This window comes from Mauremys reevesii, linkage group 11 (genome assembly GCF_016161935.1).
Source record: "Mauremys reevesii isolate NIE-2019 linkage group 11, ASM1616193v1, whole genome shotgun sequence".
NCBI lineage: Eukaryota > Metazoa > Chordata > Testudines > Geoemydidae > Mauremys > Mauremys reevesii.
This window is the reverse complement of record NC_052633.1, coordinates 65,463,078-65,488,950: the sequence shown is the minus strand read 5'-3', so window position 1 is coordinate 65,488,950 and position 25,873 is coordinate 65,463,078. Positions and strand designations below refer to the sequence as shown.

The 25,873-nt window shown below is 42.0% G+C and overlaps 1 protein-coding gene across 17 annotated transcripts in view; it reads left to right on the top strand.

Moving 5' to 3' along the window:
* Positions 1-25,873, top strand: part of KALRN (kalirin RhoGEF kinase) — a 737,748-nt gene that overhangs the window by 373,043 nt on the left and 338,832 nt on the right. For all 17 annotated transcript variants that reach the window (XM_039493997.1, XM_039493996.1, XM_039493992.1 and 14 more), the window contains 2 exons: positions 886-1,017; positions 9,578-9,808. In XM_039493997.1, coding sequence (XP_039349931.1) covers positions 886-1,017; positions 9,578-9,808 — 363 coding nt within the window. The remainder of the gene's footprint in view (positions 1-885; positions 1,018-9,577; positions 9,809-25,873) is intronic.

The following is a 25,873-nucleotide window of genomic DNA, read 5'->3' as shown; positions in this document are numbered from 1 at the left end:
CTGCTGAGGCTGCCAACAAAGGTGCTAATTCATATCAATTGTGGTGATGGGTTTTTTTTGTTTTGTTTTGTTTTAAATGTGGACATCTGCCCACTAGCAACTGGAATGAGACAAGCAGCTTATTTCAAATACTGTAGGCCACTCAACACCATCCGGTGGTATTGATGACTGATCGCTATTGACCTGGGCCAGATTTAAATTGGTCACCCAGAGATGAAAGTCTTGGTATCCTATTACCAGTTCTCCTGAGCCAGCCTTGGACTGAGAACTGCTTTAACACTTTAGAAAATCCGCCTTTCGCTGAAATGAATGTCAATGATGATTTCAATGGGAGTTTTCTGTTATTCACGTGTGTGCTGTTAGGACCAGGTGAATAGCTGTGCTGAGCTGTTGATGGGAAAATCGCCCCTGTGTGGACCCCAAGCATACACAATTAGGGAGTTCTGACAATATTACATGCAATTAGAGCACTGACTGTTTCTTCTCGGTCTATATTTTTATGTTGATTTTAGAAGCAGGGTTGTATTTCTCCTGTTTGTTATTCAAAGATCCTTCCTATAGGGGTTCCTGAAGTTGTTTTGAAAGTGCCTATGCACTTTACTTGTAAAGCAGGAGAAACCGAATCCTCTAAAGCCTCCCTTAGGCCCAGCTGGTCGACAAAGTTTTGAGTGTTTAAGGATCACAATCACCTGTGTGGTCTGTATCATTTTGTTCCCTCTTGTAAACTCCTGGCATTGTGGTATTAGTTTGGCACAGTTCACCTTCTGCTCAGTGCTGTGTTCATCTATGGCACTCTGTAAATGGTTCACTGCAATAGTAATATTAAGTTACCTCCTGGCTAGTAAGTTTGAAACACCCTGCTGATTGCTTTTGGAATTGCTTCAGTTCCTTTCAGGTGTGGATGCCTGGTGTAAAATGTGTAGTGAAGGAGGCCTCCCATCGGAAATGCAAGACCTGGAGCTGGCCATCCATCATCATCAGTCTCTGTATGAACAGGTGACCCAGGCCTACACAGAGGTAAGTGTTTCCAGGAGAAGAATTTTAACAGCTGCTAACGGATTGCTTATACGATTATGCATTTTGGAGCTATTTTTAATTGAATAAATCACAGTTTTACTTTCCATGACTCATTGATATGACTGCTTAGTAGGGATAAAACTAATAATCCTTTAAAATGGTTCTTGAGAGAGATGTGATCTTTTTACTCATGACTTCACACAGGAGGTCAGATCTGCTCCCAGGCTGTAGGCCTCCAGTGCAGTAAGTCAACCTGGAGCAACAGAACAAACTGTAGCCAACCCCCACACCTCTGGGGTACCTGTAGCCAGCCAGGGCAGCTTACAGGCTGGCCAAGAGACAGGCTGCTTCGTTACCTTTCCTAGGCATCCTACAATAGTGAAGTTGCTATATAGCTTTCTGTTTGGAGTGAGTCCCTGCTTCAGTGCAGTTATTCTAATGGGGGTAAAGGGTATCATTTGATTTACTTTGCACGCCATCCGCTCTTTTCACTATCATCAAAGTCCCAAGACAGGAAGCCACGGAGATGCCAGGTCCTTATCACAGCAAAAGATGTAAAAGACTGTGCCTTAAAGTTATATCCATTTGTATAAGCTGGTTCTCAGTAGAGAAATAGGCTGTCTCAGATCTAAAGAGCGTGTATAAAAAGGACGATGTCAAGGTTGCTAAGACTAAAAACTGCCTTATGGCCCTTTGGCAAAAGTCCTATAAAGATTTTCATTAGGCTTTTGCCCCTGAATTGATCCAGGCTGCAGCAGGAAATAACCCTCCACAAATAGCTGACATTCAGTGCAAATCACTGCAAACAGACCAGTGTCCATAGTCTGTCTGCTTAGCATGTTGAGAAATAATCTACAGATGTCATAATTTGCTTAATGCTTCTTTTTTCTCACAGAGGTTCTCCTTTCTTGTTCTTCACTTCCTCACACTCAGAAGGCCCTGTATTATTCTTGACTAGTTTTCTGGCCAAAAAGAGCTGGACCTAGTTCCTGCAAAAGCCTCTCCCGAACTGGCTAGTAGAAATATGTACAATAACTGTAGTAATAGTCACTGGACCAGTCAAGGTACCAGGCAACAGAAAATCTGTCTGGAGGCTGAGCACTTCTCCTCTGTTGGTCAGTGTAGGTTAAAATGTGCCCTGTGAAGGCCAGGAAGGCAGTGTACCCAAGAGAGCTGGATGATGCACAGATTCAACTCCTCCCTAGCCTATGCAAGCTATACAACCCCCAGTGGACCTTAAAACTGCCCTCCCATGCCAGAGCTTCCTGGAGAGGATGATGATTGAAATACTGCCTACCCTCCCCAGAGAAGGATCCTCCAGGGTTCAGTGGCCTTCACTGGAACAGGCAGGTGGAGTCTGCCCCTCTGTACACCAGCAGGGGTAGATCTAGCTCACCGTCCTTACTTTTGCCATCATATAAATTGTGAAGGACGGATCCCTTTTCAATGTTTAGAAAGAGCTTCTTTCTTTTCCTGTACCAGACAAAGAATATTCAATTAAATATCAGCAAGATAAGGAAATGTGTATATTAAAGTCTCTTTGCATAATATATGCTTAAAAGGTTCTTAAATAAAGCCTACTGCTACATCTTACATTATATGCCCCTGATATTTCCGTCTTTGATATTCAGTTCCACAAATCGATGTTAAGATAAATAATAGTTAACTTTTAAGTGAAGACTTCAGAACAAAGGCTAATGCTCTGTCCCAAACTCATCCTGCTGGATACCTGCTTAGAGAGATCATCTTTCTTATTCAAAGCACCTGAAAGCACTTTCCAGATCAGTTACATTAGCCAGAGGTTATTGCAATGATTATGGGACCATTTGTACAATGTCTCCCCAGATAGGACTGCTACTGAATCTTGTACAGAAGAACTGCAGGTGTGGCAGACTCTATAGGCAAATTGAGAAAATCTTGGTGACTTCTTGAAGTAACTATGACTATTACGGGTTTTGTCTGTTCAGCGGAGTGTTAATATTGTTTTTAAACTAAGTTTTGAGTAGATTTCTTTTTAAAAAAAATATTTATTTCTTCTAAAAATAAAATCTAAGTGAAATGAATTTTTAAAGTGAGCATTTACCCATTAGCCTACAGACCTTAACCCTTCCAGTGTGTGTGTACATTTTAAGGCCCTTATTAAATGCAGCCGTTAAAAATGTGTATTATTTTTGCTGCAGCTTCTTCTGAGATCATTATGACTTATTAAACATGTAGTTGTTTAGATCATTTAAATATTACATTCCCAATAGATTTATTGGGACAATAAATAGATTTATTTGAACAATGTTAACAGAGAGGTGAAGTTGAGTATGTTACCTCTGAATATGTTCATCACTTGCCCAAGGCCAACTGGTGAGTTGCAAAGCTTGCATTGTAGTTCAGGTGTCTCGTCTCCCATCCCTGGGCTTATTCCTCTAGATGATGCTTCCTGTCAACATATTATAACATTGTCTCCTCCTCCTCCTTGATAGGATAGTCAGAGTGCTGAACTCTCAGCAATGATGTCAGAATTGTGGCATGGGCTATCCTTTCCTTTTCTTCAGAATGGTTGCAAATCTCTACGTATATAAACTGCAATTCAATAGTCATTTAATGCAATGGAGGGTGCTCAGGAGTCAGAACTCCTACTTTGAGACAATGCAGATGACACTATATTGCTGAAGGTTTCTGCTACAAAGGTATTGTGAAGCTTTTTGGAGATGCTCACCAAAAGCTTCATACGGTGCCCATTAGAGCCTCATTTTGACTTCACTGCACTTTTGCTCAGGCCCTAAACATATGGGGCCCAGTTTTTGCTGCACCCAAGCAAAGGTCGCAGATAGTGGATGCAGGAGAGGGGAGGAAGGACTGACAGAGTCAGTTCAGTTTGTTAGCTACCTAGGTATGACAGCTTTAGCTTATGCTGCTGGCAAAAGATCTTCCACCATCAGAGAACTGGGAATAATGGAGCCCCCAAGAGGCCCCTCTACACCTCTTATACTGGGTGGGGCAACTCTGGTGGATGAGCTGGTGCAGGAGCCACCATCTTTATATCCCCCTCCACAGGAGGAATTTTTCAGGGGTTTCTCTGGCCTGTGGGAATTTGTTTTATACTGCCAATATGATCAATGAATGTTGTGTCACACAAATATAATTGAGATGCCCCCTTTAGTTCAACCTGTTTTTTGTTTTTTTTAAATCACTCTTGAGGTTAGTACTGTTTGCTGGGGGAAAGGAGAAGGATGAGGAGAATACGGGATTCTAGAGTGAAGCCCAATTGGTGTTGATGAGTACAACATCTTGCTAAATGTGATTGCACCAATCTAGTTCATTCTTTGTCCCAAAAGGCACAATGCATCTGCTGTGAAGACCATTCCCTGACTAGCTCAGCTATATCCACTAATCTGCAGAGGGGACCTAAACCTGGTCACTTGCTAGGCTCTCAGCATTCTGCAGGCCCAACTGGTAGGATACTTGGGATTTAAAATTCACTTCTAGTTATATAAAAAGTTCAGAGTAACACCTAGCTGGAGAGTCTGGGAGCCAGACTGTAATTTTCAATGCAAACAAGAAAGCAGCATGAATGAGACTAACTTGTTCATATATAGAGTTCTCGTGTGTAATTCACAGGGGATGAGATTATTCCTGGGCATAGGTACAGCATGAGATCTAGGCACATTTAAGCCTTCAAAATAGGATATAAGTGGAATGCAAATAGTGCATAGGCCCTTTGCTTATTTTCTGCACTGGGTGAGTTTTTCCAATGGTGCTCAAGTGTATTTCCCATAGATTGGCTTTTTTTAAAGTTGTGATGTGACCTGCTAAGCAGGAATGTTAATGCTGCTGTCCTTGAACAATCCTTGAAAAATGCAAAGCATTCACATGAAAGGCAATTCAATGACTTATTTTTCAGTTCTAAGGAGAACTCTGAAAGTGATTGAAAAAGCACTGTAACTAGCTACCCGGACTGGTGAAACTATTCATTTATCTTTTCAGATCCATTCATTAGCAAATCTTTCAGTACACAGCTCTTTCATGTCCTTTGGTTGAGGGGTGGTATAGCATTCATAAAAGAAACACTTTTGGAACAGGAACTTTTGAACCGAAGAAAGGTTGATGAGTCATAGAAGGTGTGAAGGACTTGGAAAAACTCCTGTAATATTTTATGAATATTATGTGCATCTCTGACTATTATTGTTTGTGTTTTATAATTACCAAGAGGGTTAATTCCAGCAGGAGCAGGTTGGCAGGAAAGCAGACCAAGACTGATACTTAATGGGACAATACAGGCATCATTCCCTTTGAAGTTTAGCTCTGGCCTTATGGGAGGTAAATATCGGGTTGGTCCCACTGGGCAAAGGGGGAGCTTCTAACCTCACTGTGACGGGTTGGATCACAGAAACCCCCTGGGGGTTGCCACCTGATGTGCAAGATTACTTCTGCCCCTGCTTTCCTGCCCTGGCAGCTTAGGACTTCAGTGCCCTGCCTGGTTTGAGCCAGACCCGCTAGCCTGCTGCAAACCCAGACCCAGGGTCTGAACCACGTCCCCTAACTGTTGTAGGCTTAACTGAAAGCAACTTATAGAAGTGTTCCTGTCTTTAACACTCAGATGTCCAACTCCCATTGGGGTCCAAACTCCAAATAAATATGTTTTACCCTGTATAAAGCTTATACAGGGTGAACTCATAAATTGTTTGCCTTCTATAACACTGATAGAGAGAGATGCACAGCTGTTCCCCCCCCCCAGGTATTAATACATACTCTGGGTTAATTAATAAGTAAAAAGTGATTTTATTAAATACAGAAAGTAGGATTTAGGTGGTTACAAGTAGTGACAGACAGAACAAAGTGAATTACCAAGCAAAATAAAATAGAACACGCAAGTCTATGTCTAAGAAACTGAATACAAATAAAACCTCACCAGTTCCAGTAAGCTTCCTTTTACAGTCTAGTCTCCTGCTAGTCTGTGTCCAGCAATCACTCATACCCCCTGTAGTTACAGTCTTTTGTTCCAGTTTCTTTCAGGTATACTTGAGGGTGGAGAGGCTCTCTCTTTAGCCAGCTGAAGACCAAATGGAGGGGTCTCCCAGGGGGTTAAACAGACTTTCTCTTGTGGGTGGAGACCCCCTCCTCACTCCTATGCAAAGTCCAGCTCCAAGATGGAGTTTTGGAGTCACATGGGCAAGCCACATGTCCATGCATGACTCATTTTTACCAGCCAAGCCACATTCCTGGGAAGGGTCAGATGTGGATTGGCATCTTCAAGTTCATTGTTGGCTTTAGTGGTTTTTGATTGGGCACTTAATTTGCACTTTTCTCAAGAAGTTGACCAAATGCTCTGCTAGGCTAGTTAAAAGCAAGCAAGTACACAGCCAATATTCCTAACTTCAAGTACAAAAATGATACATGCATACAAATAGGATTAATAGATTCAGTACTATAGATCATAACCTTTACAGAGATATGTTACATGGCATATGTAGCACAAAACCTATTCTAGTTATGTCATATATACATTCATCAGCATATTCCATAAAGCCTTATGGGGGGAACTGTCACAATGGGGTTGGTCCCACTGGGCAAAGGGCCAGCTTCAAACCTCAGGGGCCCTTCAGGTGGGAAGCTGAAACAAAGGCCTTTGAAGTGGATACAAACCTGAGTCTCTGATGCTCTGGAAGGAGGGGGGGCAAGATTACAGGTGATCAGACTGTCCCCTCAGACTCAGAGGGTTGAGTACTGGGGTAAGCTAGATCTACCTAAGCTTTAGGTAAGACAGATGCAACTAGACTGTTGTGTAAGAAACCCCTTTTCTTGTTACACTGTGTTTAGCAAGATTAAAGATTACTTTGTTTGATTTACTGTATGTACACATTGATCACAGCCCCTAAAGGGGAATCTTGTAGGACAGTTGAATCCAGTTGGGCCTGCATGAGCACTCATGGCTAGTACACAGGGTACTGTCCCCTGGGATCCAATTTAAAGAGAGTGAGAATTGTGAGATGGATGAAGGCAAGCGGCCTAACACCTTAGGGGACTGCATTTACAGAGACTGAAAGGGGCCAATGGAGAAGCTAGCCCTGAACTTTGACAGAACATTTCCAGAAATGTTCTCCAGAATAGAGCATGTCCATAAATGCAGTTTTCAGAGTGGTAGGTGTGTTAGTCTGTATCAGCAAAAACAACGCGTCCTTGTGGCACCCTAGAGACTAACAAATGTATTTGGGCATAAGCTTTCATGGGCTAGAACCCACTTCATCAGATGTATGAAGTGGAAAATACAGGAGCAGAAGGTGTGAGTAACAGTAGGGAGAAATTAGTATTGGGGAACTTAAGTTTAGGTTTTGTAATGAGCCAACCACTCCCAGTCTTTATTCAGGCCTAATCTGATGGTATCCAGTTTGCAAATTTGGTTTTTGAATGTTGTTATTCCTGATGTCAGATTTGTGTCCATTTATTCTTTTGCATAGAGACTGTCCGATTTGGCCAATGTACATGGCAGAGGGGCATTGCTAAACTCTGCCAGAGGGCTACCTAAACGAAATTTCCCCAATACTAATTTCTCCCTACTGTTACTCTCACCTTCTTGTCAACTATCTGTAATGGGCCACTCTCTTACCACTTCAAAAGTTATTTTTTTCCCTTGGTAGCCTGCTGTTAATTGATTTCTCATTAGACTGACCTCACACTTGGTAAAGCAACCCCCAGCCTTCCATGTATTTATACTTGCTCCTGTATTTTTCACTTCATGCATCTGAAGAAGTGGTTTCTAGCCCACGAAAGCTTATGCCCAAATAAATTTGTTAGTCTCTAAGGTGCCACAAGGACTCCTCATTATAAATGCAGTTATCACCTATACAGTTATCACCTATGCACTTACAAGTAAATCTAATGAATATCTTATCTGATAGCATGTGTTCTGCATCTTCTTTCAGAAAAGGTTCTTGAGTCTTCTCTGTTTGGACTGACTTTGCTCTCACTAACACTTGTATAAAAAGTAACTACACTTGAAATTAGTATCATTACAACAGTGTAGGGTGACTTTTGGGTCTTTTTCTTATATAGGCTTCTGTTACCCCCACCCTGTCCCAATTTTTTACATTTGCTGTGTGGTCACCCTACAACAGTGTAAGAGCAGAATCAGACCTACTGTAAAATATAAGGCCATTAACAGCAACGTATGGGTGTATGGGAAGCTATGCTGGTGGAAGGGATGAGCTTCTGATTAATGGGCAGATTCCAAAAATATATGGTCCAGCTTGTTATCCCCACTTTGACAACATTATTTGTATATGCCTCTGCCTCAACTTTCTCTGCTGAAATCCTCATCTGTATCATCATTTTCTTTTGCCATCCCTATTGGAACTCCATCTGTGTCCACAGCAGGCTGCAGCTCCCCTGACTCCAGCATGTATAGATTGCTCCTGCCCATTTTCATGAGCAAAGGAATTTGAGTATTACCTCACCACCACCCACCCACCCACCCATCCACTCACACACAGCTCCCTAATCATTTCCAAATCTAGTTCAAAACTGTCCTTTGTGTTTATAAAACTGCAGAGATTTGCCACAGCATATTTTACAACCATCGGTGACCTTCTGTTCCTGGTAAAAACCAGTATAAATCTAAAATAATGCCATTGATTTCACTGAAATTATTCCAGATATATTCTCCTGTAACTGACTGGGAAGCAGCATGATCTGTGGAAAGTGCATGGGATTGGGAATCAGGAGTGTCTGTGACAGCCTTACTGTATGACTATGGGCAAGTCACTTAATTTCTCAATACATCAATATTCCTATCTGTAAAATAGGGATAATGACACCCATCTTTGAGAAATACTCTGAGATGTACTGATAACGCTAAGTAGTAGAAATGGTCAGAAAAACTTTGAGAGGGGTTCTATTGAAATCTAAATGTTTTTCAAAATCATGTCAATTTTGCCTAAATTTATTTACGGAACTATTCATGGGGAAGAAAAGATACGTTGGAGAAGGTTAGTTCTACCACTTACTAATTTATTTTCTCTTCTCTTACTGAGTGAAGGAGAGCATGAATTTCACCTTTTGGAATTTGCATTCAAACGTCATAAGCTCACAAAGAAATGACTCTCTTTTACCATACCGACTGTGAATGTTTTAGTCATCTGTGTATTTCTGAAAATGCCACCTCCTCACCAGAATGTGTCTATATCTCTCCTGCCTCCAAACACCACTCATAACACATTATTTGTCAATTAATTTTCAAATGTCTGCAAAACATGCAGTAGTTCAGTATCTCTCTAGGTATCTGTTGCCTTATATGGACCTGTCACTTCAGTTCCTGAGGTCCGACTGAGCAGCACAGTAGGTCCACTGTGAAACTGAGGCAGGTGATGATGAATACATAAGTAAAAATCAAAAAAATAAATTGCTCAAGGTTTCCTGTCTTTTCCTTCTAACAGAGCCATTTATTGGGGTGTGGGTGGTGTGGAAGAATTGGGAGGATGAGACTATTCTTGCTGCAAGCTGTCAAATGTTAAAGAAAATGTTATCAGTGCCAATGAAGTTGTCCCCTCAAGACTCAATCTTTTTCTTTCAGGTAAGCCAGGATGGGAAGGCTTTGCTGGATGTCCTGCAGCGTCCCTTGAGCCCTGGAAACTCTGAATCTCTTACTGCTACTGCTAATTATTCCAAGGCTGTCCACCAGGTCTTGGATGTGGTACATGAAGTCTTGCATCACCAGCGGCGGCTAGAGAGCATCTGGCAGCACAGAAAAGTCCGATTACATCAAAGGCTGCAGCTCTGTGTTTTCCAGCAGGATGTTCAGCAGGTAATGTCTTATGTTAGAGCGGTGAAATGAAAGTCTGAAGGACTAATACATGTTATGGCTAGATCTCTTTGTAGCCATTACATTTGTATGGTGACTCATCTGGAGGTAGAGTGACCAGACAGCAAATGTGAAAAATCGGGACAGGGAGTTGGGAGTTATAGGAGTCTATATAAGAAAAAGACCCATAGATCGGGACTGTCTCTATAAAATCAGGACATCTGGTCACCCTATCTGGAGGATATTTGTTACCACCCAGTATTATTACATAGGATAGTACTGTATATCTAGCATATTTCACCATTCAGTACTTATCAACTAACTTTTGTAAAGTTCTTCATTTCAGATGCCACCATTGATAATGTAACTTATAACAAGAGACTTTTGGTAAAATGTTTAGAAGGTTAATAGCTTTTGGAAGTAGACAGTTGCTTATCACAGCTACAGTATGTGCTTTAGAAAAAGGTAGGTAACAGAAAAAAGGTGGGTGACAAGGTTTTTTAAAAAAAAAGGGAGCGGGGGCTGGGTGGAATAGTTTTGAATTGCCCCATTTTCCAGCTTGCCTTATGGAAACAATCCATATTGTTGAACAGAGTTTAGGCTCGTCACAGTAGAGCACAATCTTTTTTTTTTTTTTTTTTTTGTGGAGTGATCTCTGCATATTCCAACTTGTGGGCTCCAGGTGCATGCAGTGACAGCCCGTTGATCAAACTGCACCAGCAGCACATCCCATGAGTGTAAATGTGCAGAGTCCATGTCAAAGAACTTCAGTTGAAAGTCAGTAACCTTCATATATGGAGACATCAATTTTGAAGAACTTTGGTTACAGATAAATTGCCTTCAATTTCTTAGGGGAGTAGCTATAAGAATATGATAACTAACAAGAGTTCCATGCTAATAGCTGCCCTTTTGCATGAAGAACAAACATTGCAGGAGTCATCTCAATTATGGCCTTAACACTGTTGTGAATATTTTGATTTTAAATATAAGCTGAGCAAAAGTAATATTTTTCACCTTAGTAGTAAAAATGCTGCCCACAAAATGCTCAAGCCTGGTAAGAAATGTATCTATTTGCAAGGGAGCGCTATGCTAGCAATTCTCTCTGTTTTTATTGCTGAACTGTTTATACATGAGAACATCACAGGGGCTGCTAGCTTGTCCCTATAAGTTCTCAGTTCCTGCCTTCCAACTACCAACTATGTGGTATGTTAAGGGGAAAGCTACTGGCTAAGATTGTGTGCTGCTAATATGGTGCCTGCTGTGAGTGAAGGGGCTGTAGGTTCTAATCCTGATGTGACATATATTAAAATCCTTTTTTGTTTTTAAGTCACCTCTTTACAGTGAAACTCAAGGAAGAGGTTGAGGGAGTAAGCTCTCATAAGTGTGTGAGGAAGGCAGGAACTGAGAACTTATAGGGACAAGCTAGCAGCCCCTGTGATGTTCTCATGTATAAACAGTTCAGCAATAAAAACAGAGAGAATTGCTAGCATAGCGCTCCCTTGCAAATAGATACATTTCTTACCAGGCTTGAGCATTTTGTGGGCAGCATTTTTACTACTAAGGTGAAAAATATTACTTTTGCTCAGCTTATATTTAAAATCAAAATATTCACAACAGTGTTAAGGCCATAATTATATAAAAGAGATGCTTAGTTTAAGGAACTTCACTTACATTATATGTCAAAATATGTATGCTGCATGATAATGAAATCTGGAAGCTGCATATTAAAGCATACTTATATGATTGAGTGAGTACAGAGTTTCAGTACTAGCATATGCTGGAAATGTCTGAAATCCAAAAACGTACTCCGATGTGACATCAAAGTAAAACATGCAAAAATCAAGAAAATATTAAAGTTTGTATAGTAACCTTCATTCACTCATATGTCACAGATTGTGCTACATTCCAAAGTGGATTTGTGAGTAGCCTAAGGAAGACTAGTCCAAATTGATGTAAGAGACACCTTCTTTCAGTATTTTGTGTCAAGTCCTGCTTCTCTTACTCTGGTGAGCAATCCTGCTGAACTCCATAGGACTACTCGTGGGGTAAAGCAAGCAGGCTTTGGCTTATTAGTGAAACCCATTCAGTCCTGTAGTCTCCTCCTCTTCCAGTCAATGGGGAATTTTTGTCATTGTCTTCAATGAGTGTGGGTCTGGGTCCTTGGTGTGTATTATAACTGCTATATTAGTGAAAAATACATTTCACATGAGCTGAATCATTTTAGAATGCATCACTGCAAAGCTTCGTAGTGTTCCATTGGCAGCAACCTTTCCAATTTTTCGTTATAATGAGTAGTTATTATCTAGGAAGCAGCAACTTAAGACAGAAACTCATCTGTCATTGGCACACACTTACTCTTAGAAGCATCTTTTTACCCTGCTTATAAAATGGGAAGGAGGAGATGAATCATTTTGTGCTTTTAAACATCTTTAGTGTTCAAGATAAATGCATCATAACTCAGTAAATGAAATTACCACCTAAACAGACTCAGAAATGTGTGATAAAAGTTTACACAGAAAAAAGATTTTGGGATATGATTTGCAAAATGGATCAGTATTTTTCAGGATCATTCCTGTAGATCTTGCTTGGCACAGGCACACCCTGCTACGATTCTTATATTGGCAGGAATATTTAGGTCTGAATTCTGTCACTAACAAATTAATAAGTATACAGATGAATTAAAATATATATTTGGAGATTGAAATGTACCAAGTAAGGTAGAGGGATGTCAGAGTCCATCAAAAAAGCTGTCTATGCAGATGTCTCAAACTTGCAGCTTAATATTTTCAGACACTTTGGTGGCAGGTTGCCCTGCCAGATGTCTAAATGTGGCCTATTAGCACTTCTTTATTTTGCAGCCATTATTCCCTTCCCATGAAACCTCTTAATCCTTCCTATAGGATATACTCCCATCCCCCTCCAACAGTGAGAGTGATATGTTTGATCTTCTCTCAGCTCATTGCCAGTGCTGCTCCTTTAATTGAAACTTGATTAGTTTGGCTGCTTCTCAGGGAACACAGCAGCAAGCCAGGAGACAGATACTTTATTTGCGGATAGAGTTTCCTTTCATGTACAGAAGTCTTGAGTCAGCTGGGGCAGCTACAGGATACTGCAAGGAACCATGCTTCTCATGGCTGCTGAAGGCTACGTGGGAGAAGGGCAGGATGTCAACTAGTTACAAACAAACTTTGGTCTCTGGCTAGGAAGCAAATCACTAGGTGATAGTGACTTGGACAGTGGTGGCCCTGTCTCATTTCTCATTGTTTGAGGACTGTTTTTGAGAAGGGCATGCTGGACACAGCACCAGGCTCACCTGGATTTTTCTGACTTCATAGATATCTGTTATCCTAGCTTTATGCCCAGATATATTAACAGAGACAAATTTAATTTCCTTGGTTGACTATCTGCCTCTGGACAGAGGCCTGGTGTCCATGTTGATATCATTACATGTATTAGCAGCCACTGGTATGAAATGTTTAAGGTGTAGCTGACACATCTGTAGGATTTTGTGGAGTGGATAGGGTTGTTCTTCAGTGGGTTGTGGGGGGTAGCTGTCCATCCCATCTGATGTGGTCCCATTCTCTTGCGTCTCCTGTTCCGTATATATATGAAACTACTTGGGGAAATTGCGATACATATGGAGATGCAGTGCCATCCGTTTGCTGATAACCTTCAGCTATACATCTTCTCATAAAGTGGATACCTGGCTTTCTCAGATAGGTCCTTGGATGAGGCTGAGCCAACTGATGCTCAGTCCAGAAAAAATCTTGAGGTGGTGCTGATTGGCAGAGGGAGCAACTTGAGAAATTGGGTAGGGGAGATTTGTGACCGCTGATCCATTGTTGGAGTATGTCCACCAATTGTCTAACAGGCTTCCAAAATTGCAATATTTTTGGATCCTTGAGGTGTTCTTGGATCTGAGGTAGCTCATGCAGAATGTACCTGCCAACCTTTTTAGTGGAGTTAGTCAGTGTGAGAAGATGCATGTGTGTCCCAGGAACTGAAGTTCCACCTGCTTCTTTATGATCAAGCGGTATCAAGTGGAGTGCCCCAAGGGTCGGTCCTGGGGCTGGTTTTGTTCAATATCTTCAATAATGATCTGGAGGATGGCATGGATTGCACCCTCAGCAAGTTTACATATGACACTAAACTGGGAGGAGTGGTAGATATGCTGGAGGGTAGGGATACGATACAGAGTGACCTAGACCAGTGGGAGGATTGGGCGAAAAGAAATCTGATGAGGTTCAACAAGGAAAAGTGCAGAGTCCTGCGCTTAGGACGGAAGAATCCCATTCACTGCTACAGACTAGGGACCAAGTGGCTAGGCAGCAGTTCTGTAGAAAAGGACGTAGGGGTTACAGTGGACTAGAAGCTGGATATGAGTCAACGGGGTGCCCTTGTTGCCAAGAAGGCTAATGGCATTTTGGGCTGTATAAGTAGGAGCATTGCGAGCAGATCGAGGGACATGATCATTCCCCTCTATTCAGCATTGGTGAGGCCTCATCTGGAGTATTGTGTCCAGTTTTGGGCCCCACACTACAAGAAGGATGTGGAAAAATTGGAAAGAGTCCAGTGGAGGACAACAGAAATGATTAGGTGGCTGGAGCACATGAGTTATGAGGAGAAGCTGAGGGAACTGGGATTATTTAGTCCGCAGAAGAGAAGAATGAGGGGGAATTTGATAGCTGCTTTAAACTACCTGAAAGGGGGTTCCAAAGAAGATGGATCTAGACTGTTCTCAGTTGTAGCTGATGACTGAACATGGAATAATGGTCTCAAGTTGCAGTGGGAGAGGTTTAGGTTGGATATTAGGAAAAACTTTTTCACTAGGAGGATGGTGAAGCACTGGAATGGGTTACCTAGGGAGGTGGTGGAATCACCTTCCTTAGAGGTTTTTAAGGTCAGGCTTGGCAAAGCCCTGGCTGGGATGATTTAGTTAGGGATTGGTCCTGCTTTGAGCAGGGGGTTGGACTAGATGACCTCCTGAGGTCCCTTCCAACCCTGATATTCTATGATTCTGTGATCTGTCATATTCGTAATGTGTCCATCACTGTAGTGACTAGTCATGATGCTAACCTATAGAGCCCTATGATTTGACACTGGGCCACCCTTAGGAACCACCTCTCCTTGAATATACTAACAAGATATCAGAAATCAGCTGAAGTCCTATTGCTGATCATTCCTATATGCACATTTGGGGGGACTTGAAGTTGGGTGACTTTAGTGGAAGGCACCTGGCTCTAGAACTTACTACTTCCATTTGTCTGCGGGAGCTGGAGTTTACTGACTTTTAGAGCCCAGTGCAAGACTCATCTTTGTAGCCAACCCATCACTTGATAATTCACTGTGGTTGGTTGGAGTGGTCAGATAGGTTGTGGGATGTTTAGTTTAACACACTGTTACACTTCATTTGTCAGGATGGTGCAGAGAAAGTGTCATTAAAAATCAATACAGAAATAAAGCCGGCTGGCAGGAGAAGTGCAGGTGGAAGGAGGAAGCACTATCTCCTCATAGGCAAGTACTTCACCATTATAATGTGTTTTGGTTTTCATTGGCTGGAGAAGCAGATCATGCCCAAACCTATATCTTTTGCATGGAGCATCAGGTACTGCCAACATAGCACCTGCCTGATTGTATACAGTACCTGGAAGTATTGGATACTCCATGTGATACATATTGTCTATTTAGCCCATTTACAGAAGGGTGCTAAGGTTTATGAGGTACTTTATAATCCATTATTCTCCAGCTTTCAGACTAAGGGTCTTTGAAGGATTATATGTATACACTGCCACCACCACTCACTTTTCCTGATCTCTTCAGGGCAACTGGTAGTTCCCATTACACCTCTGGCAGCTTACTATCTGTCTTGCAGTGTGTTTGAAAGACAGACCAAATTAGGCTATATATTCCCTTTTATGCCTTTATTTGCAAGGAGCATTCTCACTGTGTCTCATCAAACAAATTTGCAAACAGTAAGAAGGAGGGACAGTATAATCAAGTCAAGTTCTTATTTACTGCCATGTGACTTAAGCCATGGCACTTTGTTAAAATGCAGAATAAAAGCATAATGTGAAATATATACCACACAAGCAGATCTGTCCCATACAAATCCCAAATATATAGTTAGCTATTGCCAACCACTGACAGATCAGTAATTAAAACATTAAAATTCAAAGCATCACCAAGGATCTTCACAGCTCCTTCAGTCATTCCATCAAGTAATAAAATATGCTTAATGTTTATCACTCCAAGCTTAAATCTCAATCGTGTCACCTCAGAGCCTTCTCTGTTTCTTATTGGTTTATTAGGCATAAGTGGCCAATGCTGTCTGGAGTTCCTCTTACCTAGTAGTGAGTAGATGTTCCAATTCTGGAGTTATTGTCCAAAAGAAAAAGGTCTTCCATTCTCCAAAACCTAGAGATAGAGATGTCTTTGTTTTCAGTAAGCTGGATCTTTGTTATGCATCTGACGAAGTGGATATTCACCCACAAAAGCTTATGCTCCAATACAACTGTTAGTCTTAAAGGTGCCACAGGACCCTCTGTTGCTTTTTACTGGATCTTCTAGCAATTATTCAGTCTTCAGTTCTCTGCATTTGGTTTACAATATGATATAAATGTCTCAGCACACAGTTTGGACAGATCATAGGGTGCAGTGTTTCCCTACATAGCTTTCAGAGAGTTTACTTAATGTGTATGAATTTCTAAACCCCACTTTATGTCCCTAACAGCCTCTTATTTAGTACATGACAATTGCTTGTCTAGCATGAAGCAAGCATCCTCTAGTGTTTGTGTAACCCACACACTTTCTGGGTATGGTGTTCTGTCCCATCTAGTGGCACTGAGACCACTTAGAAAGATAAAATGAGTCTGCTCTACAGCCTTAGCTAAGAGGCAGTTGGCTTTTAGCTCATGCTGTAGAGGCTCATGCACTAAGCTTCAGAGGTCCCCAGTTCGATCTTGCCCGCCGATGACCATGGTCTGTCTGTGTTACATTTGCACAGTAAAGGACAGTAAATCTGTAGAAAAGGGTTTCCTCTTTTGCGTCCATCCCTGCTTTGTCACAGACCATGGAAAAAAAACAACTTGGCAACAGTTTCTTAATGTCAATTTGCTTTCCATTCTATTTGTTCTGACAAAAAATGAGCATCTTTTCAAGCAATATGAGTACCACTCTAGACAAGAGAAAAGAGATGCGTAGCATTCACTCACTGTTCTGAAGCGAAGGACTGACAGAATGGGACCTTTTCAGTAACTAATGCTGAATTTCTGTTAAGTTCGTTTGGAAATAAATAGGACTTTTCTACTTGGGTACTAGGTACATTCATTATGATCAGTACTGTGGCAAGGGATGTCAGATGAATTAATCAAAATTGGGCCACTTAAGTAAAGTGTGTATTGTCTCGTCATTTATTCATTTTACATGTAGACTAGAGTTCACTTAGCTAGTTTATGAGCTATCATTCTTCAGCTCAAATCCTTAGTGGCATGTGCAAGTGCAAAGCTATTATTCAGTAGCATCCTAAGAACTTTCAGATCCTTTAGAGGGCATAGTCGTAGGAGGAGCTCAGTGTCCTCATTTCCCATTGATGTCATAGGAAGCATTTAGCATCCTGCAGGTCTGGTCCCCTGGTGAGGGCATGGGGATAAAAATGGGGTTTAATAAATATTATTCAAACCCTCCCACTTCCCAAAATGCTTTTAAATTAGGACCCTGTTCTTCCTAGAAGTAGCTTTTGTATATTCCCACTCCCCACCACCCCCTCTCAGCCACCATAGCAGGTCCTGGAACATTATAGAAGAGTACTGCTTCTTGTTTGCCACACAAGCCTCCCCGTCCACTGCCCCCATCAGCCACTAGAGTTGTATGTACCTCTGAAGGTGTGTAGCAGTGATCATGTTCCCTTTCCACCACCCGGATGTCCAGAATTGTAATATCTCTTTGGGTTCTTACAGTCATGGCACCACTGATCACAGCCCCAGACACAGGATTGTGGCTAAAAGTTCTGAGTAATGACCTCAGTATTCATTCAGTAGTATTAGTACTTAACATGTTCAGAGCAGGGTACAAAGATCAATTAATTAATCCTTCCCTCTGAAGCATCTGGCACTGGCCACTGTCAGAAGACAGGCTACTGGGCTAGATGGACCATTGGTCTGACCCAGTATGGCTGTTCTTGTCTAATCGACATTAGACTCCTGATGAATACAGTGATTACCATTAACAAGTAAGTAACTACTCTCAATTACCACACTCTGGCATAGAGTCTAGGGTACCACACTTGTTTCTGGTTTTAACTGCAGAGAAAACTGTGTACCCTGACTGACTGCATTTGCAATGTTGCAAATGTTGATGTTTTAGTGGCAAGCACTATGGCAAAGTGTTGTTATCCTCATTGTAAATATGGCTAAGACAAGGCACAGAGAGATTAAGTGACTTGCCCAATATTGCAGCATAAATCAGTTTTACAGGCAGGATTAGAATTGCTTTACATGCTCGGTTACTACAGTGATGAGCATGGAATAGTTAGATGGGCAGTACCATGATCTATCAATTTGACTGCTTCATGGAAACTTCAAAGTAATAACAGTCTTTGAAGATCAGCCTCTATTTACTGTTGTTCTGATCTCTTTAAGAATATTTTCATAGGTGTATTTCATAGAATATCAGGGTTGGAAGGGACCTCAGGAGGTCATCTAGTCCAGCCACTTGCTCAAAGCAGGACCAATCCCCAGACAGATTTTTACCCTAGATCCCTATATGGCCCCCTCAAGGATTGAACTCATAACCCTGGCTTTAGCAGGCCAATGCTCAAACCACTGAGCTATCCCTCCCCTGTGAGTTAAAGGTAATAAGTCAAATTGAACTATTCCAGTGACTTGGGACTTGATCTAGAACCATTGATGTCAGTGGGACATATAAGCACAGGAGCAGACTCTTTCAATTCAAGATGATGATTTAGAATCCATCTGACATCCAGGCCATCAGAACTTTGTTGGCATTTAGCAGTCTTGAAATCATAGCATGGGAAGATCATTTTCAAACCACTTTCATGACACACAATTCTGCTCTTAGTCTCTCCTGTGCAAGCCTAATCAAGTCAGGTGTATTCCATATATGTGTAAGCTAGAGCAGAATTTGATCATTTAATTTAAACTGGGCCTTCATATGTTTGGAGAAGCTAATAAAATCCAACTCCAAGAGTTCCCCATTTCTCATATTATTTAAAACCCTGTAGAAGTTTGCTACCCTTTTGGTCCAATATATATTCCACTGACTGTAAAAATTACCAGGTGACATGATCCAGTTCAAATGGTGTTAATTGAAAGATAAAGAGCCAGATCCTTAGCTGCACAGAATTCTAACCCTGGAGGAACAAGGTGTAAAGCTTACATTTGGTCTTCCCAGTCGTGCTGCTAGCATGTGCAAGGCCAGTCCCACTGTGCTGACTTAGAGCAGCTTTAGCATTAACTTCCATCTGTTGTGAATGGCCAGAGGGAGCCAAACTCATTCCTGGAATCTGGTATTGTATAGGAATGTCCAGGCCATGCTCTGTTTCCTCTGACTACCAACACCTCCTTTACTCTGCTGTGCTGGAAGTAGAGAGAGGAGTGGCACAAGAGCACTCATGTTGGCACTATACAACTGAAGGATCCCCTTGCACTGGGCTTCAGCACCAGATTGCCCTGGAACCCCAACACAAAGCAGCTACGCTACACAGAAGATTCTTGCCCCAGGTTTTCTTCAGTTGTGCTCATTTCACAATTCCTGAATGTTTCCTCTTAATTCTGAAAGACTGATAGTAGAGCTTTAGCAAGCAAGGATCTATATTGGGGTTCTCAAACTTCATTGCACTGCAACCCCCTTCTCACCACAAAAATTGCCCCAGGAGGGGAGACCGAAGCCTGAACCCACCCAAGCCCCACTACCCTAGATGGTGGGGGGTGGGGCGGCAAAGCCTGACCGCTGTGGGAAGGGGGGCAAAGCTGAAGCTCAAGGGGTTCAGCCCCAGGCAGGGGGCCTGCAACCTGAGCCCTGCTACCCAGGGCTGAAGCCCTCAGGCTTTGGCTTCGGCTCTTGGCAGTGGTGCTCAGGCTAGAGCCCTGGGGCCCAGCAAGTCTAAGCCAGCCCTGGCGACCCCATTCAAAGGGGGTCACGACCCGCTTTGGGTCCTGACCCACAGTTTGAGAACCGCTGCTCTATATTATGCACTGATACTGTGGTCAGTGCTGAAGAAGCCACAGAGAAACTGTGTTGCTGATCCTGGAAACACAATTTAAGGAAGAAAAATATGTTTTATGCTACAGATGATTGAAAGTTGGAAAATTATTTGCTCCCTTGATAGGCTGCAGTGTCCCTATGCAATTGAGAAATTTACATTTTTGGCATGCTGATATTTGAACACGCTGCTGAAAGGCTGTTTTGATATGGCTGGCTTTAAATTTCCACACTGAGGCTTAGACTCACCCTGCAAGCTTCTGATGAACATATGGTATAAAAATACCTTAGAGGTGTGTAGAGCTGTCAGCCTGAGCAATTAATTGCTTTAAATACTTTACAACCCAAAGAAAAACAAAAAGGACTGTTCTGAACTTCTAACAATGCTCCTTAAATACAGCTCAATGTTACCTGGCATTTTTTGTGCCAAAAATATTCACAAAAAAACTGTTTTTAAATGATAACATTTGCATTTAATTATATTTGCTCAGGAAATTCTTTATGGCTCATTGATTAACAATGCTCTATCCTGTGTGTAATTTGATTTAAAGTCTAATTTGAAATTAGTTAGGAACAACCATTCTTTCTTCTGTTCTCTAGTTATTAATCTAAGCAGACTGTTCTTTTTTGTGCTTTAAACAAGCTCGGATTAAAAATAATAATAATGATGATAACTTACTAATTTCCACCTGGAGCAATAGCGTTACGGAATATACTTCAAGGCTAGGCTTTGGTTTCAAACTAAAGTTTACTTAGCCTTGATGTAAGACTAGAGCAAGATGCTTTGATGGTCCCCAGAGAAAAGGAGCTGAAGAAATCTGAACCAACTATCTTGATCACTGAACCTAATGAAGCCAGAAGAGGAACTAAAAAGTAATTCCTTTGAGGCCAATAAAATGTCTTGCTTGTTTTGGGCCCTCTCTGTCCTTAAAGACAGCTCTGTCAGTCACGTGATCTGTTTGCTGAACAAAGAGCATTTGGATCATAGCCAAGAGTTCAAGGCTCTTCTTAGAGGGCCTAGTCCAACGCCCGCAGAAATCCAGTTGACTTCATTGGGTTTTGGATCAGGCCCATAATGGAGCTTGGAAAGTCTTTTGCTTTATGAAGGATGAAAAGAGGTGATTTAAATACAGAAGTTCTCCATAATGTAAGCGTGGACTCCAGTCTAACAGTCCGATCCTGCAAAGTGCTGAGAACCCTCCACCATCAGAGGGAGGTTGTGATCACTCAGAACCTTGTGGGCTCAGTACCTCAGGATTTACAGTTTCCTTGTGGGAAACTCTGTAAGATATTCTCAGGTACACTGAACAAGTGGTGGTGCTGGTGTTATTAATATTGTTATTACTTTATTATTTATGTTTAGACAGAACTGTCCTTATAGAGCATATGCTGTATTTCTCTTCTGTATTACTGTACCGGTGGCACGTGCATGAAAATTTCCCTGAAAATATGACATATCAACATAATTGTTTCTAGGTGGCATGTGTTTTCAGGGCACCATTGGATCGTTAACTGGGATGGCAAAAGGTGAGGAAAAAGGAGCGGGGTCATTCATTAGCAAGAAGGCCTGCAAAAATAGTGAAGCAAGAGAAATTAAGGGAAAGAGTTTTCTCCAGACATGCGTTTTTTGAAAGCAGTTGATGGAGCGACAGATTGTCACCAGAGACTAGGAGAAAATAGCCCCTTGAATAAATGTAAAATATAATACAACAGAACTTTAAGAAATGATATTTGCTGCCTTGTATGCATATAACACCATCCTTAAAGCAATCCATAAGGCCACTAGCCACTCCTCCTTCACATCCCTTCTCAAGACTAGTTTCTTCTCTGACGCCTACAAGAAATCAAGCAGTCATGAATGCATTGCAGGAGAGCTGGATTTATTTATTTATTTAAAAAACTTCCTTCAGATGATTTGAACCTGGAAGCTGTGCAATAGCTATCTCTGTAACTCTATGAATGTATTGCTATCCCTGTCCCCTCTTTCCCCCTTGTTGCAGCTTGTTCCAGATTAGATTGTAAATCCTTGGGGGGGAGGGATTGTATCTTCCTGTGTGTTTGCACAACACCTAGTACAGTGGAGTCCTGACCCTGATTGGAGTCTTTGGGTGCTAGTCCAATACAAATAATTTTCTCCAGGGCTTGTCCAAAACTGGTAAGAGAGTGGCTGCAGAAGCCCACTGATTCTGAGTCAGGATTTATTCTGTAAATCACTAATCTATTTTAGCAACTGTGTTGTCATTTTGAGTCTTAACCTCATTGTTGCAGCTCGATTACAAAATTCTCTAATCCCAAAACTACACTCATTAACAGGAGTATTTCATTTAATGTTACATGCAGTCAGCCAGTCTTTTCCCATGTAAAACCGGACAACTCCAGACAATAGGCGGAGGGAGTTTTTACATGCCTCCCGGTGCTAAATGTTGTGACTGGGCATAGCACTAGCTATAAGTGTCACATGTCCAAGCCCAGTTGAGAATTTTTACAGTACATAGTCCTGCCCAACTTGATCTTGACATTTATTAAATATTATTTAACCTTTATAATGTAGTAACACCAAGAGGCCAGTGAGTTCATGGGCTCTGTACTAGGCGCTGTGCAAAGATACAGTAAATAAGTTTTAATATTTTTGGTTGAACATTTAATAATAATATGTAGCATTTATATAACACTTTTATTGGTAGGTCTCAAAGCATCTTAGAAAGGAAGTCAGTATCATTATTCCCATTTTATAGATGGGGAAACTGAGGCACAGATGGTGGAGCACCTTGCCTCAAGATCACCCAGCAGGCTAGTGCCTGGGCCAGGAATATCTTGAGTCCCAATCCAGTGCTCTATCCAGTAGGCTACAGTGGCCCTCCGAAATCCAGAGGGTATATCCTTCATTGAGAAAGTCTTTGAAACTACTTGATATCTATATATTTTTAATTAATGAGCTTATTTGACCACAAGATATTTACAAATCTGCTTTGCTTCCTTGCATGCAATTGTTGCATTTCTCAGGCACCAGGTTGATTTTATTGTGCCAGCAAGGTAGGACTTAGCCTACCAAAAACATGAAATAATGTGATGTGAAGAAACTTCTTTGCAAGCCACAAAGGGCCATTTTCAAATACACAGATTTCTCTAGAACGACAGATGCCATCCCTCACAGAAGTGGTAAACAGCTCTGCACAGTTATTGGCCATGATAAATGGTGTTGCTGAATTTTTCAAACATCTTCTGGGTTTAAATTAGGGTTTTCAATGAATCCCAAATCAGCCTAGTACTTCAGATGTCTGTATTTATTATCAGAGCTGCAAATGTTATATTCCTATTGGACTGATGTCAGATCAGTGGGTTATGAGGTTACTCTTCCTGCCCGGAGTAAGGTCTGTCACATCCACTTACACAGTTTCTCCTGGTTGTGTTTCCACAGAGCTGCCTCTGTAAGGTTAGTATGAAGGGATGAGGATGGGACAGGAAAGGAGTGGCTGGCCAAGAGGTGGGGAAGCTCATTGTTTATTCCTTGAGAAAGGTCTGAGGAGGAGGAAAATCATTGACATAAGAGGTACTTGTGAAAACAGATTAAAATTGAATTCCTCTACCTGCCCCAGTTAAAAAAAACAGTCCTGCCCATCTGATTGCGAACCATCCCCAACGAGGGACAGGCAGATATAATTGGCTGTGGTGTCTGACCTGCAGCAATGCAGAGAGGCACCAGATAGTGGTAAATCTCCAGAGCAAAGAGTCCTGAATGTTAGAATCATAGAAGATTAGGGTGGGAAGAGACCTCAGGAGGTCATCTAGTCCAACCCCCTCCTCAAAACAGGACCAACCCCAACTAAATCATTCCAGCCAGGGCTTTGTCAAGCCGGGCCTTAAAAACCTCCAAGGATGGAGATTCCACCACCTCCCTAGGTAACCCATTCCAGTGCGTCACCATCCTCTTAGTGAAATAGTGTTTCCTAATATCCAACCTAGACCTCCCCCACTGCAACTTGAGACCATTGCTCCTTGTTCTGTCATCTACCACCACTGAGAACAGCCGAGCTTCATTCTCTCTGGAACCCACCCCCACCCTTTCAAGTAGTTGAAGGCTGCCATCAAATCCTCCCTCACTACTCTCTTCTGCAGACTAAATAACCCCAGTTCCCTCAGCCTCTCCATGTAAGTCATGTGCCCCAACCACCTGATCATTTTCACTGCCCTCCACTGGACTCTCCAAATTGTCCACATCCTTTCTGTAGTGGGGAGCCCAAAACTAGACCCAGTACTCCAGATGTGGCCTCACCAGTGCCGAAGAGAAGAGAATACTCACTTCTCTCAATCTGCTGACAATGCTCCTACTAATGCAGCCCAATATGACATTAGCCTTCTTGGCAACAAGGGCACACTGTTGACTCATATCCAGATTTTCATCCACTGTAATCCCCAGGTCCTTTTCTGCAAAACTGCTGAAACCCAGTCAGTCCCCAGCCTGTAGCGGCGCGTGGGATTCTTCCATCCTAAGTGGATGACTCTGCACTTGTCCTTGTTGAACATCATCAGATTTCTTTTGGCCCAATCCTCCAATTTGTCTAGGCCACTCTGGACCCTATCTACACGTCCACCGCTTTACCCATATCCATAGCCAGTTATCTCATCATAGAAGGCAATCAGGTTGGTCAGGCATGACTTGCCCTTGGTGAATACATGTTGACTGTTCCTGATCACCTTCCTCTCCTTCAAGTGCTTCAAAATGGTTTCCTTGAGGACCTGCTCCATGATTGTTCCAGGGACTGAGATGAGGCTGACCGGTCTCTAGTTCCTCGGATTCTCCTTCTTCCCTTTTTTAAAGATGGGCACTATATTTGCCTTTTCCAATCTTCCAGGATCTCCCCCGATCACCACAAGTTTTCAAAGATAATAGCCAATGTCTCTACAATCACATCAGCCAATTCCCTTAGCACCCTCAGATGCATTAGATCTGGACCCATGGACTTGTGCATGTCCATTTTTTCTAAATAGTCCTTAACCTGTTCTTTCACCACTGAGGGCTGCTCACCTCCTCCCCATACTGTGTTGCCCAGAACAACAGTATGGGAGCAGACCTTTTCTGTGAAGACTGAGACAAAAAAAGCATTGAGTACTTCAGGTTTTTCTATATCATCTGTCACTAGACTGCCTCCCCCATTCATTAAGGGTCCCACCCTTTCCCTGACCTTTTTCTTGTTGCTAACATACCTGTAGAAACCCTTCTTGTTACCCTTCACATCCCTTGCTAGCCGCAACTCCAGTTGTGTTTTGGCCTTCCTGATTACACTCCTGCATGCTCATGCAATATTTTTATACTTCCCCCTAGTCATCTGACCAAGTTTCCACTTCTTGTAAGCTTCCTTTTTCTGTTTAAGCTCACCGAAGATTTCACCGTTTAGCCAAGCTGGTTGCCTGCCATATTTGCTATTCTTTCTGGACATTGGGATGGTTTGTTCCTGTGCCCTCAATAAGGCTTCTTTAAAATATAGCCAGCTTTCCTGGACTCCTTCCCCCCTCATATTAGCCTCCCAGGGGATCTTGCCCATCAGTTCCCTAAGAGAGTTAAAGTCTGCTTTTCTGAAGTCCCGGGTCTGTATTTTGCTACTCTCCTTCCTTACTTTTGTGGGGATCCTGAACTCAACCATCTCATGGTCACTGCTGCCCAGGTTGGGCGGAAGCCTTTGATGGCCAACACCAGCACTATAAATCCATTAGAAAAATTCAACAGCAGATGATTTGAAGCCCTATGCAATGTGAAACAGTATCATTATATGCGTACAGAGCACATTTTCTCTGTTTTGCACAGAAGGAACATGCACAAATTCAGCTATTTATAGCTTCTCTACCCACACA